The 19,172-nt window shown below is 42.3% G+C and overlaps 1 protein-coding gene across 2 annotated transcripts in view; it reads left to right on the forward strand.

Moving 5' to 3' along the window:
- The window catches only part of edil3a (EGF-like repeats and discoidin I-like domains 3a), a 108,096-nt gene that overhangs the window by 72,134 nt on the left and 16,790 nt on the right, over nt 1-19,172 (forward strand). For both annotated transcript variants that reach the window (XM_084551026.1, XM_084551027.1), the window contains exons 6-8: nt 4,354-4,509; nt 5,319-5,463; nt 5,624-5,808. In XM_084551026.1, coding sequence (XP_084407152.1) covers nt 4,354-4,509; nt 5,319-5,463; nt 5,624-5,808 — 486 coding nt within the window. The remainder of the gene's footprint in view (nt 1-4,353; nt 4,510-5,318; nt 5,464-5,623; nt 5,809-19,172) is intronic.

A 19,172-nucleotide genomic window follows, 5' to 3' on the forward strand; every position in this document is an offset into this window, starting at 1 on the left:
TTAAAAGCAGATCTCTCAAACACAGGGTGTATTTTTACTGCGTTGTAATTACAAATCTGCCCTGTTTCAAGCTGATTAATACTTAGTCGTTGCTGCTAATAACATAACTATACATGTGCTCTCAAAGGACCGATTAGAAATCTAAGACATGAGTTTGAGTATGACCTTAAGTATTTGATAATTTCTTTAGCATTAAAACTGAATAGGTATTCTCTGAAGGTAGTGTGCAATGCGCAGCTACAGGACATATTCAGTTTCAGGATGTTCCATAGTCACAAAGACAGTAGCTGAACATTTTCTGCCTTCAGTGAAACTTCTTCAGCAGGAAACCAGGTTAAATCACACTGTACAAACAAAAAGATATTTATGATTTGCGAGTGAAGTTCAAGATCAGAAATGATCTGATGCATGAGTTCTCTTCTTTGGGGGCTCATTTTAGTGGGAGTGCCTCAAACGCAGGATACTGTGCATGTCTGTAAAAAGAAAAGGGTGAAACAGTGAAAGGGGAAGAGTTCATTTCAAACTTTGTCTTCTCCAGTGTTACTTCTATCTGTCTTTGCCTCTAAACCAAACTTGGAGACTACACATCTGCTGAGGACACACACTGTGTATTGTTTTGTTTTTGTGCTATTTTTTTATAAAACAAAAAAAAGATATTTTTATAAGGTAGATATTTTTATTCCGCTCCATGATAAATATGAATACACTTATGCATACACCGATCAGCCACAACATTAAAACCACTGATGGGAGAAGTAAATGACATTGACCATCTTCAATCCACAATCCAATGTTCTGCTGGAAAACTTTTGGACCTGGCATTCGTGTGGATGTTACTTAGACATGTAGCAGCCACCTGGTCCCGACTAGGCACCCCCACCCCATAGCAATGACACTCCTTGATGGCAGCAGCCATCCCCAGCAGGATGGAGCCTGACACAGACACACACACACACAAAAACGGTTTAGAAACAACTAAAAAAAAACATGAAGAACAGCACAAGGTGTTGACCTGGCCCCAAATTCACTAGATCCCAAACTGATCAAGTATCTGAGGGATGATCCACAGAGGCCCCTCCCCTCGACCCATAGGACCCAAAGGCCCCCACTCACAACATCCTGTTGCCAGGACACCCTCAGAAGGCCCATGTCCATTCTCTGATGAGTCACAACTGTTTATGGTCATAATGTTACGGCTGATAGAAAAGCATCATGGTATAAGAATGAATTGTGCCAAATACTAAGAGATTAGTGCTGACATGTATAAATGTACTTTGTTACTGTGCATTCAATACTTTGCTATTCAAAGAACACACATGCTCACAAATTCATGTTTTTATTTTAAACATGTGCAAGCGCAGTGAGTAGGGCGGCCGTGCCACGGCCATTTATATAAACAAACCTTGTTTTTCTGGAGTTTTTTGGTCGAGTTACAAAATGATTCATTTTCACTCATAACAATGTCCCCACACTTGGCATGTTAATATACTGGCCTCAGTAGTTGGCTGTTGTGGATAGGAGCTGTAGTTTTTCAGCCAGGAATATCTTGCAAAAATGATTGCACAAGGGTTTAAGGGTGAAGTGAATGCCGTTTTTTCTTTCTTCCTCTTCTTTTAACAAAGGTGTCTCCTCTACAAATACTATTCCAGTGTGCATGTCTGTGTCTGGGATCTCTGTCAGCTGAGGACTGAATAGGCTGTTGGTCAATCACGGGGGAACCTGACAGAGCCAGCATTTAACACGCATCCCTCAAATTTCACAGTACAACACCTCCGCTCTGTAGGGCAAATGTACATTAAAGGGAACAGAAGTTTGGGCTCAACTCCTCACTTCATTCCAGAATTATGGCCATTTTTGAAATAGCAGTCGTAGTCCCTGGGAACAGCTCGTGGCTCGTTGGAGTCGTGAAACTGTGATAAGTACTAATTTTGCTGCGGTGTTATCTGTTTATGTCGGTGTAAACTTTATACACCCCGTGTCAATTTCAAATGATGCCTTTTAATTGGCACTTCCCTTTAAAATGACACATACAAGTCTGTAGACAACAGTCTGCACGAGGAGGACGCTTCCGGGCGATACCTCGCTCAAACAAAGAAATGCATCACCATTAGCACTCAAGTGACAGGGGTGCGTTTTCTGAGTGGTCATTAAAAAAGTGAAGAATCACCCCAATTACCCCGGCAGTGGCCTTTTAGTGACAGGGCTTCTAATTAGTGCAAGAAGTATCTATCTCTACGGAGAAAACTGAGAAGAGTGGAGAAATGTTGCGAATGAGAAAGAGTGGGTCACTGCGGCTCTGAGCCTCTAAGAGGGGTCCTTATGTATAATTAACCGGATACGTTGGTTTAAGTTTGTAGAAGGAAAAAAATATATATATGCGTAATTGAGCCTTGTCTCTACAAATGGAAATTAGAATGAAAATCAACACTGCAAGTGGCTTATTATAGTTTACTCCATTAGTTTTTGACAGTTCAGAGACGATTGGTGGACATAAACAGTTCTGTTCTTGTGCTGGATCCTAAAGAGCTAACACTCTTATCTTTAATGTGCCCAGGAGACGTAGATTGGATTATTTTCATTAACAAAAAAGAGAGAGTGTAACTTAGCGAGCTTAGCCTTTCTATTTGAGCGTTTGCACTCAGATATTTTACTTGTAAATTGCCTTATTTCATAGTAACGCCACCATTTCTGCAGCAGAAAATGAGCTCAAGCTCCTGGAATACTTGTCTGAATGCGGTCACACTGTCAGTGGGCGACAGACCTCCATTTCCGGAATTGCCTTTAAAACGCTCCATGTTCCTAAATAGAGATATATTTGAAGTTCGCAAACACTGAAGGGAAACTTGGGCTTGTTTGTTTGCAATATGACATTAAGTCGTCTCATCTAAACAAAGGGGACGGTAATGACTGCAGCCTTGAGTCATATCGAACTAGCTCGATTCATGGGAGTGAGTCACGCTGTCTTTTAGTCTAAATGTCTTTTTATTGGTTAGGCCATTCTAGGTTAATGGCCCTTTGCTTAATACTGACACAAAACTGTACTACTGCTGCCTGTCTGTTCTGCAGCTACTGAAGACTAGACAGCTGCGTTTTTATATCGGGTGAGCTAGGAGTCGAAATGTCTTTGTTTTTTTTTTTTTCAGGAAAAAATAAGCAGCTTGGTGTGAACGCAGTGCCAAAACACTTAATGGGTTTACTTTATCTGAAATTGCTCAGTGTTCCTACGTTTTTTTTGTTGTTTTTCTTTTAGTTAATCATTATTAAAACTCGCTAATGAAAAGACGGTGTGTGTGCGAGCGCAATGTATGAGTAACTCCGCATAGCACCGCTCCTTAGTCACCACAGGCTTCTTCATTTTGTCACAATGAAGTGAGCTGTCGCCGGCTGTCGTCGGCTGTCTCCTTCTTAGACACGAGTTCACCAGAATTAGAGGGCCAGAGGCGCTTTCGTAGGCAACCAGCGATGACAGATTGAAACCGAAGACTGGAGGACAAACATGGATGTGGCATGTGTAATATTCCTCACATGTTCTCTCAAACTCCCTGCAGTCCTATAATTAGAGGCAGGCCATTGACATTTGGTGGGGGCATAGGTGGAAAAGGAACCGTGAGTGTGACAGTTTCGGATTCCTGTGGCTTAATCAGGAATTATTATTGAAACTTTTTTTTAAACCCTGGGCAAGATACGCTGCACTTTAGGAGAAATTCATCTGTCCTGCAAATGAATGACTTTTGGTAGAAATCCTGGCCCTTCGTGAAGGATGGGTGTTTTTGCTAATCAATTCAAAGACTACTCTAGCAATGAAGGACACTGGCAAGAAAAAACAAGCATCAAAACCCATTCAATGACTAGAAAATCTCAACACTATCACACATGCTGTTAATTTGAAAAACTAGAAAAGAGATGGAAAATGTGCAATTTTTCACAGAGGTTGACCTGTCGGGAAACATCTTAAAGTGATGTGTACGTAATGGTCCTTCTTTGTGTGCACTAAGCAGGATCTATGGAAACCCTTTATCATTTTCCTTCTTTTCTTAGCGCGCTCTTTTCCTCTTGGCTCACCAAGCTGCTTTACATCGGCACCGTATTGACAGTCTGCACAGGGTGGACAGACTGGATGTGGAGCGTGGGGATTGATTAAATGTTCCATTTGGTCACAGACTTTCTGAATAAGATGGATGGCCCTGACAGAATAGATACAAGGGGGTGAATTGATTCCCGTGACAAGCGTGCTCACGCCGCTTGTGCGCGCGCAACACACAGGCGCGGCACAAGCGCGCGTTTGCAGCGTCCGAAACCGAAGCTATGATTCCACAATTTTCACCTTTTTCTTTCTTTTTCTCCCCCCCGCAGATAAACCTGCAGAGGAGAATGAGGGTCACGGGCCTAATTACCCAGGGTGCAAAGCGAATCGGCAGCCCGGAGTACATCAAGTCCTACAAAGTAGCCTACAGTGACGATGGGAAGAGCTGGAGAACGTACAAAGTCAAGGGCAAAGATGAGGATATGGTGAGACGCACAGACACAGGCGTGCGCGTCCGTTGTCACCCGCTGCTTCTTGCTCTGCGACACACAGACAAAAGACACACACTCAGGCGCGTGCACACACAGCGACTAGAGACTGCACTCAGTCAAGGACGGAGTGGAGGACATGATGAGATGGCTTTTTAATTAGCTAGCACACACCGGGCCCATCCTGCTGCCCCTTACCCCCCTCCACTTTTATGAGTTCTAGATTGAATTTTTATACTATTTGGGGATGAACAGCCACCAAATAGGCCACACGGCATTCTATCATTCCTGACAGCAAACCACGGCTGTCCTCTGTTTGGCCGAGCTCCGAAAGACCCAGACCTCCGAACTTCTTCTCAGATTTATTACACGTAATGGCGCCTGTCTGGTCTTGAGCTGTATCAACTTTCAACTTTTTTTTCCTTATTGATCTTTTTTTTTAAGCGTGTTGTCAAAACTAGACACGCAGAAGACGACACTTTACCACTGCGCGTGCGTCTTTCACTCAAATCAATCTGTCGTTGATCTTGGGTCAGTTGGATGAAACGCAGCAGAAGGTAGAGCAGTATAATTGGAGCGCTAATTTAAAACACACCACTGTTCTTATGAATTACTGGCTCAAATGGTGCGAGAAATTGTCTATTTTTCCCTGTAATTCTAGCTCATTGACCTTGAATGACAGCAATTTGTTGCGTGTGGAGTAGACACTGGAGACGGCGGAGGATGGAGTGTCACGTTATTGCGAACTGATCTGCCTCACCGTCCTCCCCGCCCTGATGCGCTGTTATTTCATCCCTCGCCAACAGATTTTCAGAGGAAATGTCGATAACAACGCTCCGTCGGCCAACTCCTTCACCCCTCCCATCGAAGCCCAGTTTGTGCGCATTTACCCCCAAGTCTGCAGGAGGCACTGCACCTTACGCATGGAGCTGCTCGGTTGTGAGCTAACAGGTGAGCGAGCTGTTGTCACCCATAAAGTAATCATCATTAATCACAAATAAACCGTAGATGATTTGAAAATTCACTCCAGAATGCCTCCTCCGTGGTTCATGCGTTCAAGCTTTTTTTTTTTTTTTTTTTTTATGTAAAACAAATCTGCTTATTATTCCAGGCTGCTCCGAACCCCTGGGAATGAAGTCGGGCCACATCCAGGACTATCAGATCACGGCCTCCAGCATCTTCAGGACACTCAACATGGACATGTTCACTTGGGAGCCAGGGAAGGCACGTTTGGACAAACAAGGCAAGGTCAACGCCTGGACAGCTGGACACAGTGACCAGTCACAGTGGCTACAGGTACGGTGTAATCTGAGCTGAATCGGCTTCTGTCTTCTACTGTAGAGATAAATCAATGTTTTATCAGGGAAACAAACGACAGACAGTCAGCTTCTTGCAGATATCTGGTTTTCACTCTGCTGAAGGATTAGCTCTTACCTCCCTGGCATAGTAATTGATGGCGTGTACATGGTAATGCATGCCAATGGATTCAATTATGTTTCATCTGGAAAGACTTCACCGATGGGTACAGTGTCCATTGCGAATTAAATTATATCTTGAAATCCTTATTCTCTTAGCTCGCTCGCCGTGTGCTTCTGAGAAATGGTCAGTAAAAGGTAGTCAGTTCTGTTTATTTCCATGCCAGTCTTTTTTGAATCCAACACCCACACTGCCTCTGTTGGAGAGTTTAGCCCTGCTATCCTTGGCTGCGGTCCAGGCTTTCTATCTCTATGAAACCAGCCGATCTATTTGTTTTCATTACAGTAACTGATGGCAGAACATGTCTCCTGAAAGGGACAAGACACATCTCTTAGTGAACATTTACCTCCCAGTCTGTCTGTTTAACAATATGTGAGACTGATGGAGGCTAAGCGAGTTTAAGATGTATATCAGTCGGACCCATCGCGCGCAGCGAGCCCTCACGTATGGCCTCGTATATTGGATATCTTTCGGTCCTTTTAAAATAAAAGGCAGCAAATGTGCTTTCAGCTTCAAACTGAAAAAAAAAAAGTGATAGCACAGAAGAAATTGCGATGTGGATCGTCTTCTCGGGGAGCTGAAGATTAGTGATTTCTTTGATTTCTTGGCCTTTCTCTTGCACTCCCTCCACGCATGCCGCCTCCCCTAGCAGCGACACAGTTAGCGCTCTGTAGTCATCCAGACCTGTCTGGCCGTTATTAGATTGACTGGGTCTTGATTCAGACATGATTTTTATTACGCTGAAAGCTTTTTTTAGAGGGTGACGGCATGCAGTCGCTATGTGTTGGAGGAGACAGGTACTTAGGCAGGCTCCAGCCATGCCAGGGAGCTCATCTAGGCAAAATTGATTGCTGTGGGTAAAGGAAAACTTGCGGCCTCATATTACATGCTGTGCCGGCAGGAAAGAGGAGATGCCATACAGATGCAGTGAAAGAAATCAATGGCTTCCACTGCTAAGGAGCATTTCTGTGCACACTGGCGTATAGAATATCTGGCTTTTGAAAACTAGACATTGAGAGTCGTATTCCACAAGAGTAATGCTTTACATTTATATTGATAATGTTGGAAATGATCATTTCATATATGTAGTGATCATCCTATATGCATCCCTTCAGTGTCTTCTTTCTGCTGGTTGCCATGGCAAATAATCAATTCTCAGGGACATTACCGAATGACTTAAAACCTCAAAGAGTAATGGAATTAATCAGTCCTAATGATAAAATAAGTATTCCTATAAATCAAGACAGCTGTTCTGCTGTGGAGTGGAAGCAGTGGGAAACTCTTTGCAGGCACCAAATAGTATAATGTGGATTGTTAGATGCATTGGACTGGACAGGATTGTATAGCAAACAGAGGAGAGATCAGATCAGCCCTGAACGCTGTTGTCGGCTTCTCTGTCTTTTGTTTTGTGTTTTCTTTTGATGAATTAATTGTCCGTATGTGTTTAAGGTGGTCTTTAGTAACCTTTAAAGAATTCTTTATCCATGGCTTTAGGGGGCTTTAAACCAACAAATAGGTCTGAGTGATGATGGCCCCAGTAGTAAATCTCAGATATTTGATGGTTTGTTTGACCAGACTGTGTGGTTAACATGTTGAGAACATAGCTTTCGGCTGACTAAATACTCCACAATTGATATTCGGTGCCACAGAACACTGTAAGTCAAAACAAAAACACGGGGAGCTGGACCCGTTGGTTGCCGTCCAAGCTAAAGTTGTTCTGGCGTGGCAGGAGATAAAATTACGCAGAGGGAGACTGAACCAGCATCCTTCAAGATGTTTTCGGGAGAGTAGCTGAAGCTGTCAGACCGAGCTGCCAAATGTTCCAGCTGGCGTAAGCTGATTAGTTAATTATGCACATTAACGTGTCCACGTAGCAAAGAGAAATTGCTAGAGAGACAGTAGCTACTTTTCTGTTTCACTGTGTTCCTCTTAATGAGACATATGCAGTGCAAATCTTCTGACAAGCTCTGCTCGGGACTGTGGAGAGTTTGGGTTTTTTTTTTTTTTTTTTTTTTGGTGGATTATGGCACACATGTTTCAAACAGACAAATAAACGAGGTTGGTAGGGAGTGATCTCCTCTTATACTCTATCTTCCACGGTGTCGCAGGCAACAAGTGAGGCGTCATATTGAATTGCATCTCATGTTGTGGGCAGCACTGTGTGGGTTTTAGACGGTAGAGGGGGGTCTGTAAGCAACCCATTCTAAAATAATAACACAAACACAACAATTCTTCTGAAAGATTCTGCTCAATTTTTTAAGAAGCTACAGAAAAGTTTCAGAAATGAAAAATACGGCTACACTAAAATCAGAGGTGGCAAAAGTATTCACATTCTGTTCTTAAGTAAAAGTACGGATACGTGTGTAAAGAAGTACTGATTCAACTCCTTTACTCAAGTAAAAGTAAGAAAGTACAATCTCTGAAATGTACTTAAGTAAAAAGTAAAAACGATTTAGCCATTAATGAAACACTACATCTGTTGATAATTTTGCAAAATGAAAAAAGTTCTGACCGGATAATCTAGACTGAACTGACCAGCATGAGCATCTGGATAGTTTTTAATAATAAATTGAGGGTTATTGGGTTGTTGTTTTTTAAACCGAGAGCTAGCTAGCGTTAGCTATCAAAACGATGTGTTCCCATAGCATTGCTAACGCTAACTGGCTTCCAAAAAATCCTCAAAAAGCTAATGTAAACAACCGAAACTACACTTTACCTGAATGTGTCTTATCAAATTAGACGGGGTATTCATGAACACCAGAAGCTTGTGGATTTTAGGTTGGCACAAGACACAGCGCATTTGCCGTGAATCATTCCTGGAGCCAATAACATCGAACAGTTCTCTTAAATAAGGCCATGGATGGGGAATGTCTTCTGAAGCGTCGCTGTCACTTCCTTCCTCCATGCTGCTGGAGGTTCTCTCTCTAACTCTCCACTCACTCGGCAACTTTCCGCGGTTAACTATCCCTCTTCTTCTTTGACTTTCCTTTTCTAGTCCGATGCGCTAGTCATGTTCGATCTAGGGTGACCAGATCCCAATTCGCCAGACGTGGGACAAAGACTACGTTTGTGTGGGACAATGTGGGACAATGTGAGATACCAATGCATCAAGGTAGTCTAAAAGAACTATGAGAAAAAATAAACATTTCTGCTCTGCCCCTTTGCTTATGGCATTACTTTGCCATCTGATTGATTCAGTAGCACATAACAGCCTGCAAATAAAAACTTAACAAATATATTTTACAATATAAATATATATAAAAACTTGCTTAAATGCAAATTTCCCAAGTTCACAAGGTGAGCAACACGTTTTGTCTCGCATTGTCTGTGTCGTTTCACGTCGTATTCACCTCCGTGTGAAACGGAAAAATGACTCAAGCAAACTTCACAGCAAACTTTACCAGACTCGCCTTGCATTGGATAGATAGTTTCCCAGTCTTTATTATAGCTGCATTTCCTCTTCTCAGTCGTACGGGTTGTGCTTCCCTCCATGTCTCGCGCTGCATGCCGTTCTGATCTGATTCGCATTGTTTGTTGTTGGTGGGCGCGCCCTTAACCTGCGTCCGCGTCCCAGTTTGATTGACATGATCAAACAGCCCGCCCCGACCCCTGATGACAGCCCTCACTGCTTTCTCCAAACAGCTATTTGATAAATGCCAGATTGTAAAACATGCATTTCGAAACTGGAGTCTGACTGTCAATAACAATGCGGGACAACGTCTCAATTTGCGGGACGTGTGAAAAGTAATGAAAATGCGTGACTGTCCCGCACAAAGCGGGACATCTGGTCACCCTAGTTCGATCATGTCACGTCTTTTACGTCATGTCATCCGTGGAGTACAGATACCTGAGTACAGTAACGAAGTATTTGTACTCAGAATAACAGGTAATAGAGAAATGATAGATAATTCCTCACTAAAACAATTAAATGAACTATTGTTTTTCATATGAGGACATATCTGTTGTCACATAGCCTCAGAGGAGGCAGTTAACTTAACATATTACGTACTGTTGTACATGCATGGCCCCGTGTAGGGGGGGAAAAAAAAACAGAACAGCATCACTTCATTTGTAACTTGTTAAATTTCTATCTCCAAGCCTGCAAAGGTTACAAAACAAGCTATGAACATTATTCCTTTCCGGTGGATCATTTGTTATCCACTGTCTCCAAGGTTTTCACACCCAATTATCTCCTAAAAGTGATAAATATGTGTGGCGTGTGGCTCTGGCACCCCGATAATCACCTCTGCCTCTGATGATGCAGAGTGAGCTAAAGCATGTGTGAAAACTTTGAAAGAACGACCATACACCCTATGCAGACAGTGTAATGATGTTTGTACTAAATTCAGCCCGGAGCCAATGTTGCATATCAATTCACACTTTGCCTAATACAGTAATATAGTAGCTGGAGTAACATGAGATCCTTTTTGTCATTGTCCACTGCCAGCAGTACATTTGCATACACATTTACTTGTGTCATCCTTGGCTGCAGACAGAAGAAGTCGGCAATTATTATTATTTTCAAATTGTCAGACACACATTTTTCTTTCATTTCTATAATTAAATCAAAACAATTGTTCTATTTAAGTCGACGAGGATTGATGTTTACACCGTATTAAGCAGATTTACCCTACTTGTTGCCTCTGTTTAATTGGTAGCAAGGGTGGCAGCTTTTTTCTTTTCTTTTTTTATCGAAGGCTGAGCTACGAATTCACAAAATCTGAGTCAATTTAGACTAACTAATGCAGAGCACACATAATCACTGCCTGCTCTGAGAGTGGAGGTTTGCATAGGCAGATGCCGAAGAGGTAAAGAGTCGCAGTTTGAGAGGTAAGCCGTCGCATTCACATTTAGGGAAAAGGAAAAAAAAGTGCCTCTCTGCTGGAGCACAAAGGACCAAGGAGAAAGCACAGTGGGTGACTATAAACAAAGACGATGGAAACAAAGTGAAGAGACACAAGCAAAGTGACCTGTCAGTGACACAGCTGTGATATTGCAGGAGCGGCTCAACGGGCTCCTGCTAGTGTTATTACCCGCCTAACACTAGCTTATACGCGTACGTTTCTTCGTTGCCGGTGTATATATCTCTTCTATGTTTCTCTTCCCGTGTGGCGGCCAGTGGGTGATTATTTAAGAAGTGCTCGTACCCCCATTCTGAGTGATGGTCATGGTGCATCTCTTTATATTCAGTGCTAGGGTGAAATGTTGCTCGAGCTCCACAGGCACACATTGTTGGCCCCAGGAATCCAGTTGAATAATATAAACAGTGTGTACCAGCAATAAATGACTCTGCCTCAAAAGTATTTCTGCTTTCAGTGGCAGGAGTTGGAAATCCTCAGAAAACACTGCAGACAGAATTGGGTTGCAGTCATTTGTTTCCCGACTTGGGCTAAATCCATGTGTGCAGCGAATGGTCACCAGAGATGATGAAGCCCATCGGGGAGGTGGTTGAGCCGCCGGATTCACACTTTTTGTCTTTAAGCGAAGGGCGCCGGATACAAGCTCTGACGCTCTGTGTCACGCAGAGACCCAAAGACAAATACATTAGCACCTTCGGAAGAACACTGTAAAGCGCTTCAAACTAAGCGGGAGGGAAAGACCCCCTGCTGGAGATTGCAGCGTGGCATCAGCAGGTTTTTGTCAACTTCCGTTCTTTCAGTTCACAGCCAACATCACAGGTGATGTGTGAAGCACTGTGACACCCTGAAGGAACGCAACGCTTTGCAAGGTAGTGCTTGGTGGTCTTTGCGGTGTTTAAATCTCTAGAACTGATGCGTGTCTTGAAGAAACATTCCTGAAATAGGAAGAAGAATCTATTGTATTAAAGCAATGGTTAGTGACCGATCAGGATAGCATGGTTAGTCATGGTGGAAAAATGCTGTCACTCAGTTGAACACTTCTTTAAAATTTGCAAACTGGAGAAACCATACGGTGGTTTGAAGGATCACAGGGAGAGCACAAGTCATAGCAGAGGAGCAGCAGGCCGAATGTGAGCATGGCCTTGTCATGTTCAGGCAATGCACCGTGCAAGCTGCACTTCAGAAGGTTACGACCCAACATTTTAACTGGGAGAATCAGTCTGATACTGTGCACGGAGCCCTTTCTGTGTCATTAATCTCATCGATAGTTACTAATGGCAACTTAATACTGTATAATTGGTTGAGTTGGACTAAAAGGTGTGAAGCAGATTTGCATAAATGGCTGGCTTTATGTGGATCATGTATGTCTGAAACATCGCGGTAACCAAACATTAAGCAGGCGGCTGTTTGGCTTGTTAAGCCAGAGAAGTGCATGCAAGTCCATCAAGCGGCCACTGATCAACTAGTGAGTGATGAGAAGTGTCTAAGGTCGAAGCACAAGATGACACACTCAAGACTGAGTGAAGCTGAAGGAGTTAGTATTTTTTGCAGAGAGCAAACTTCAACCCTCAATTAACACTTGTTTTTTTGTTTTTTTAACTTTTTGGTTAGCTACTTAAACCTGATGCAATATGTAAATATTTTTTGTACCTTAACATATTTACTTTTATATAGATTCCCTTGTCTTACCTTATTATATTTTTTGTATTTTTTGTATTTAGCACAATTGTTTTCCTCCTGCTATAATTTCCCCATGGGGATTAATAAAGTCCTATCTTATCTTATCGTATCTTACCTTAAATTAAATAGATTTTGCTAAGAGCAGATAGATAGATTTCTATTTTAAGTGCAGATTTTACTGTGCTTCCGTTGATCAATTAATATATATATATAAAAATACCAGGGATAGTGCAACCATTTAAGCTCTCTTTATCTTTCTTAATACATAATGTATAAAATTAATCGTATTGATCTATTTTTTTATTTTTTAACATTAAAGTCATTACATTTATTTTAGAAATAGTAGTTATTGGTTTAATTCTGGCTGAAAGTAAAAATGTTAAGTTTGGGATACTATATTTTAATAACAGAGGATTCTCATAGACATTATTCCCTACAGGTAAAACAGAGAATGTGTTTCAAATTCTTCTTCTGTCATCAATTTCTTTTTTCTAAATAGTTTTAATTGTCTACCTCAGCCTTTAATCATGTGAATGCATGTTTCATTTAACAGTTTAATACAAATTTAAATTGTTCTTGTGATCTTAAAGGGCAACTACTGTTTTTTACAACATGGACCTTATTTCTGGCATAAAATACGATTGTTTACTCACCCATATAACTTTGGTGTCATTTGGAGTCGTACGGAAGATATTTAGATCCAGCGTAGCGCCGCATATATCCATATAGTGGGAGTGACTGGGGCACCAAAACGCAGCCTCTAAATAACACATTATCTGCCGCGAAACTCGTTCATTTCACCAATATTTTGTTATGATACGCTATTCCCCGTTGAGTCCAGAGTTACCTGTTGTCATCATCCAGGGTCTTTAGATTGACCTACTAACCTCTGACCTGGATGATGTCATCGAAATGCCGTGAAGGTCGGCTTGTTTACCTGTAATTTGCTATAGCTAATTTTTTGCAACTTGGCTGAATATTTTTCCGATTCTGAGGTTGTGGACAACGACTTTGTTTATGATGGACATCCGTTACCGTTTTGAGCAAGAGTATACGGATGAGGAGCTCGTTGAAAGGAGGATGCGGAGGCAGAGAGAGGAACAGCTGGCCAAAGAACAACAAATGTGTTCATGTCTGCGAATAGATAACAGGTAACTCTGGACTCAATTGGAAATAGCACTAGTGTATCATAACAAAATATTGGTGAAATGAACGAGTTTTGCGGCAGATACTGCGTTATTTAAAAGCTGCGTTTCGGTGCCCCAGTCACTCCCACTATATGGATATACACGGTGCTCCGTTGGATCTAAATATCTTCTGAACGACTCCAAATGACACCAAAGTCATATGGGTGAATAAACTATCGTATTTTATGCCAGAAATAAGGTCCAGGTTGTAAAAAACGGTAATTCCCCTTTAAAGCTCATGAATGAATATCCTAGAAGTGAGTGACTCCAGCTGCCTTTCCAGTGGTTCATAAAGCATCACTTCACATAGAGCACTGTCCCGTGTGGAGCAGAGGCTGGAAGGAACAATAAGTAGATGTGATGCTAGATTGATTCTTGCTCAGTGCCTCTGAGCATACATTTGATGTAATCAAACTGGGTATTATCATTTCACCAATTTCGCCCAGCACAGCTTCCTAATCAAATTGCTACCTCAAATACAGCACTTGCCGACAACAAACTCTATTTCTTTTAATCAATAGAATTAGCTGAGTGTTTGTTTCATCCACCCACAGAGGGGAATGGCTTAAATTTGTCCCACTGAAACTCATCTCGTCTTGAGTGTTTATGCGGCAATGATCGAGTGTGTCCTTTTTAAAATCCGACAAGCTGCCTGGGAGAGGGTAAAGGCGCTGTGGCGTGAAAAAGATTACGGGGCATTCTGATTTTCTGGAATAGCAACGATTGTGTCTTTATTTCACAAACAAAAGACCAGTACTCTGCTGAAATGACTTGCACGGGAAGGATGATTTCAAGAATGTATTGAGAAGTTTAAGGGCAAACCGTCTTTCTGCAGTGCCTCCTTGAGCTCACCCACTGTGCTATTGCAACAAAGAGAGGATCCTCTAAAATCCCGCATTTTGATACCGTCATTCTACACTGATCAGGTCGAACCTAGCTAAAAAGGCACTTATCCCTTCAGATAGGTATATTCTAATCACACTCTTTATTTCACCGGCTGTGCAGCATTCTATCATTATTTGTCCTGCAACGCTACACACAAAACCGAATCAATAGGAACGGCACCTGTAGCCACGTTTTCTTGCTGAACTAATTAAAGAAACAGAACGCTACAGGGCCAGTGTATCTAATTGGTTTCTGCTGCTATCACTGATAAACACACAAAAGTTTCGAAAACGGTTTAGAGTTTGGATGATTAGGTATGACAGCGTTAATTATCCAAAGCAACGCAGAGAGGATTTTCATGTTAATAAGTCAGTCAAGCATTTGTAAATATATACAGAATGTAAATCTATCAACGGCATCGCGCTCCTTTTTCTTTTTCGAGTGCCCGTTTTAGTGTTTCCCCCTCAACTTGTTGACAAGATCTGAGTTATGGCGCTGACGCCCGCTGATGCACATCTTCAAAGCCAGAATAACAGATGACCATGACTGCGAATCCCTCTGCCAACACTAGCTCCGGCAGATGTGCCAGCTCACTTTCAGAAAGGCGAGATCCAATTTGCGGCCGTGCAGCCATGAACATTGTGCGCCATGATTGCGATACTTGGCGAGCTTTTCGAAATGTGGAAGGGGGGATGGTCGTTGTCGGCCTTTATCAGGCTTCTGCGTAGAAGCGTGTGAAACGGGACCCATATATCTGATGCCGCATATAAAACCACTGCGTCTCCAGCTAAAGAGTCTTCCGTGTACTTTGAACGGGCACAAATAAAGTATATTGGTTCCAAAATGTCCCCTGAAGTTTTTGGTAATTCCATCATCTTGAGAACATTATCCGAGAATTCAAGAAGATTCTTAGAAATAATCTGCATTAATTTGAAAACATGCCTGATGTAAATTTCATTAAGGCATTATCGTCAGAGCCTCATTTTAATCCTGTCCAATGTGGCTCTTTCTTTGCTCTATTTTCTTCAATTTCCCTGCAGCAAGTATGCTGATTCAATTAGCCCTCAAATGAAGTTATGGGAGGGATGGTAAATCCATCTGCTCCTCTAATTCAATTGGGTGGTTTTTAGTGTTCCCTCCCTCCAACAATATCCTTAAATGCGCAGGTCTGGAGTCTGTGTAATGTTACTCTTTTATTTTCATTATCCGGGGAAGCCATCTTATCCTTCAACACTACATCCTGATCCTCATCTCTTTCTCTCTGCCTATGTCCCCCTCGCTCCCTCTCAGCCAGCGTGGGATGCCTTTATCTGTTTTATCTCGGGATGATTGATTCATGAGTCTGCGGCAGCACCTGCTGTAATCGTGGGATCTGCAGGAATCGTCAGGAGGGAAGATGCGCGATCTTAAAAATCAGTGCACATCCATACATTTAAGTCACACATCTATATGCCACTCACCCAGGAGAGTATAGGCTGCACTTAAGAAGCCGTTACATGTAAAGTGCCTAATTCGGAATAGTCCAATTTCTTAATGTGCTTTTATGCAGGTTGGTATCAGATTACAGAGACCACATGTCCGCATATGAAACATGTTATGTTATTTTGTGATTGCTTTTTATTGCCTCAGATGCACACAATTTTTTTTTTTTACTTGTGCAGGGTGCGTGTTAGGTTCTGTGCATACGTGTGAGAATATGACATGAATATTTTATGCACTGCGTGAGAAGGAGGAGAGCAGAGACAGGAATGAGGAATGATGAGCTGTAAGTGCAGCACTTGGAGTCGTAAAGTATTTCTTTCTTTCTTTCTTTTTTTTTTTTTACTCCAGCCTCTTTTGCAGGACCTTTTAAACTTTTTATTATCTTTGCTAGAGTGGGAAACCCATACGTTAGGCCATTAAAACATTTCACATTTTACACTTGCTTAATATTTCGACGCAAAGCGGTTCCCTGTCCTCCGGCATGAATTACAGATTTGATTTCAGTCAAGATCACACGTGGAGGCAGACTACTGGATTTTATCAGCGAGTGGGTGTCCATCAGATGTCTAGTCACGGTGCGCATTAAACAGGGTGTGAAATTCCCCCAAGTCCCCTTCCTAGCGCACCGTCAACGCCATTTTTTACGCACATGATCTGCCTCCCTCGCTTCACTCATCCAAACATGGCGAGCATCTGGCCGGTTCTGCAGATGCTGTTCTCCTTGCTTTAATAGCTCTAAATGATCCAGACCACCATGGTTGATTTCCTTCCTGTTCCTTTTGCCATGGCCAATTCCCGTCGTCGTTTCCTGCAACCGTTTAGACTTAACTTGACATGCTGAAGAGAGGCTCCATCTGTTTTATGGCTGTGTGCTCTGAGTAGACCATTACAGGCCTATTCAGGTAGTAATTTTTGAGCTTTAATGTACTGGCATTGATGAAAACCTCCCTTTCTTTTTGGAGCAAAGATTGGGGATTAAGTAATAGTGTACTGGCCTGAATATGCACCTTCTACTTTAAAGTTCTTCAAGTTAAATTATAAATGATTGAAAACATTTTTGGAAAACAAATAGCTGACCGTGCAGGTGTTTGTCTCGCAAGCTGTTAAAGGGGAGAGTCGCTTTTCAATCAAGGGTGGATTGAAATGTTAGCATTTACTATATATAATATTATATTGTGTAGGTCTCCCTTGTACCTCCAAAACATTTCTGACTCATCAGAGAATGGACGTGGGCCTTCTGAGGGCGTCCTGTGGTGTGGAGGGTGTCCACTAACAACACAAAGTTGTTAGTGGGGGCCTCTGGGTCCTATGGGTTGAGGGAAGGGGCCTCTGTGGATCAGGCTTGTTCCAGTGCATCCCAAATATACTTGGTCAGTTTGGGATCTAGTGAAGTTGGAGGCCAGGTCAACATCTTTGGCTGTTCTTCAAGTTTTTTTGAGTTGTCCCCTAAAGCGTTTTTCTATGTGGGGGATGGCTGCTGCCATCAAGCAGTGTCATTGCTATGGGGTGGGGGTGCCTGGTCTGGTCTGGGTGGGTGGTACATGTCTAAGTAACATCTACACGAATAGCGGGTCCAAAAGTTTCCCAGCAGAATATTGTATTGTCACAAGATGGTCAATGTTATTCACTTCACCTGTCAGTGGTTTTAATGTTGTGGCTGATCGTTGTGTAATTCGGCCCTCAATAATACCTTTTGCGTTGAGAAATCAATATGTCTGTATGTTGTACTGATAAAACAAGTCAAAGTCTTGCTTAAATGCTATGATTAGCATTCAGACAGGCTCCCTAGGACATTGCTAGTGCACTAACACTCAGCAGTCTATATTTACAGGACCATGTCCATCATTTAAATTCAGCTTTTTAGCATAACATTTACTTCAGTACAGCTGAATCTGATGGAACTGTCAGTAAAGGGAAATCTGAGGGATCACCAGAGTTATTAAAGTTCACCCAGATGGGGAAATGGCAATCCATAAAGACGTTTTTGTGACATTTCTCTTTATGTACTGTGAATGTACCCATGATGGTTTAAGCAGAGTCATTATGATATATGTGAGTGTTCGTAAGATTTACCATCTAATAGAAACTGAGACATTCCACTGCAGATATGGAAATTATTGTCTGGTGTCGCTGTTTAGGAGGATTCATCTTCAGGGAAACCAGCATTCTCACCCTATCTGCTAGGGTGGTTAAAATGTTTGATCAGGTAACAGGGTTATTTGCACTGAGCCTGACTGTGAATATGTGCAAATTCTAGCATAAATTCAGAATAAGAAAGACATTAATTTCACTTGCATGCAGCATTGCATCATGTAAATATGCTGGCATGAAGACTGGAGAGAAGAGTCGCAGGATGGAAGGGGGAGGATTTTTAATGCACAGCAATGTTTATGCCATGTATTTGTGCGTTTGCCACCGTTTCGCAATTCAATCGCGAGTCACCGCGCAGCGCTTCTCTCGCATTCATAGCCCCCATCAGTTTGGCTGTAAGATGTGCTCTGACCAGCCAACCAGCTGACTCCTGTAATGTGCTGCCAAAGCGAGTCCTCTCGATCTGTCACAGCGACATCTATGCACATGTCAGGACACCGCATGCCACATGAAGATGTTTCTTTCAGGGGTCTGGATTCGATTCCACATTTAGCACTTTCAAAAAAAAAAAAAAAGAAAAAAAAAACCCATTGTATACAAGTCACATTTCAAAAAAGAGAAGATGTTCAGTGCCACACTGACCGGCCTGTGATGTCTTCCCTCTGTGACATTACCTTTTTCCATGCCGAACGCTCCGGGGCTACTTCATACTACCTACACACCTTCCCTTCACTGTGTGAGAGCTCAGCAGGCATTTATACCTTTTGACATCCCACCACCCCATGTGGAAACACCAGCCACAAAAGGTGTTTGAAAGGAGATTCACTCCGTGTGTGTGTGTGTGTGTGTGTGTGTGCTGGGTACATGCAGCATATGTGCCTCACAGGACCCATATTTAAATTAGAAAGATTTAGTATTACTTTCAGACACAGCTCTCAGACTACAAGTTACTGCACAGAGCCTGTTAAATGGTCGACTTTGATTCTGCTCAACAAGGATT

This window comes from Chelon labrosus (assembly GCF_963514085.1).
Source record: "Chelon labrosus genome assembly, chromosome: 9".
In the NCBI taxonomy this organism is placed as follows: Eukaryota; Metazoa; Chordata; class Actinopteri; order Mugiliformes; family Mugilidae; genus Chelon; species Chelon labrosus.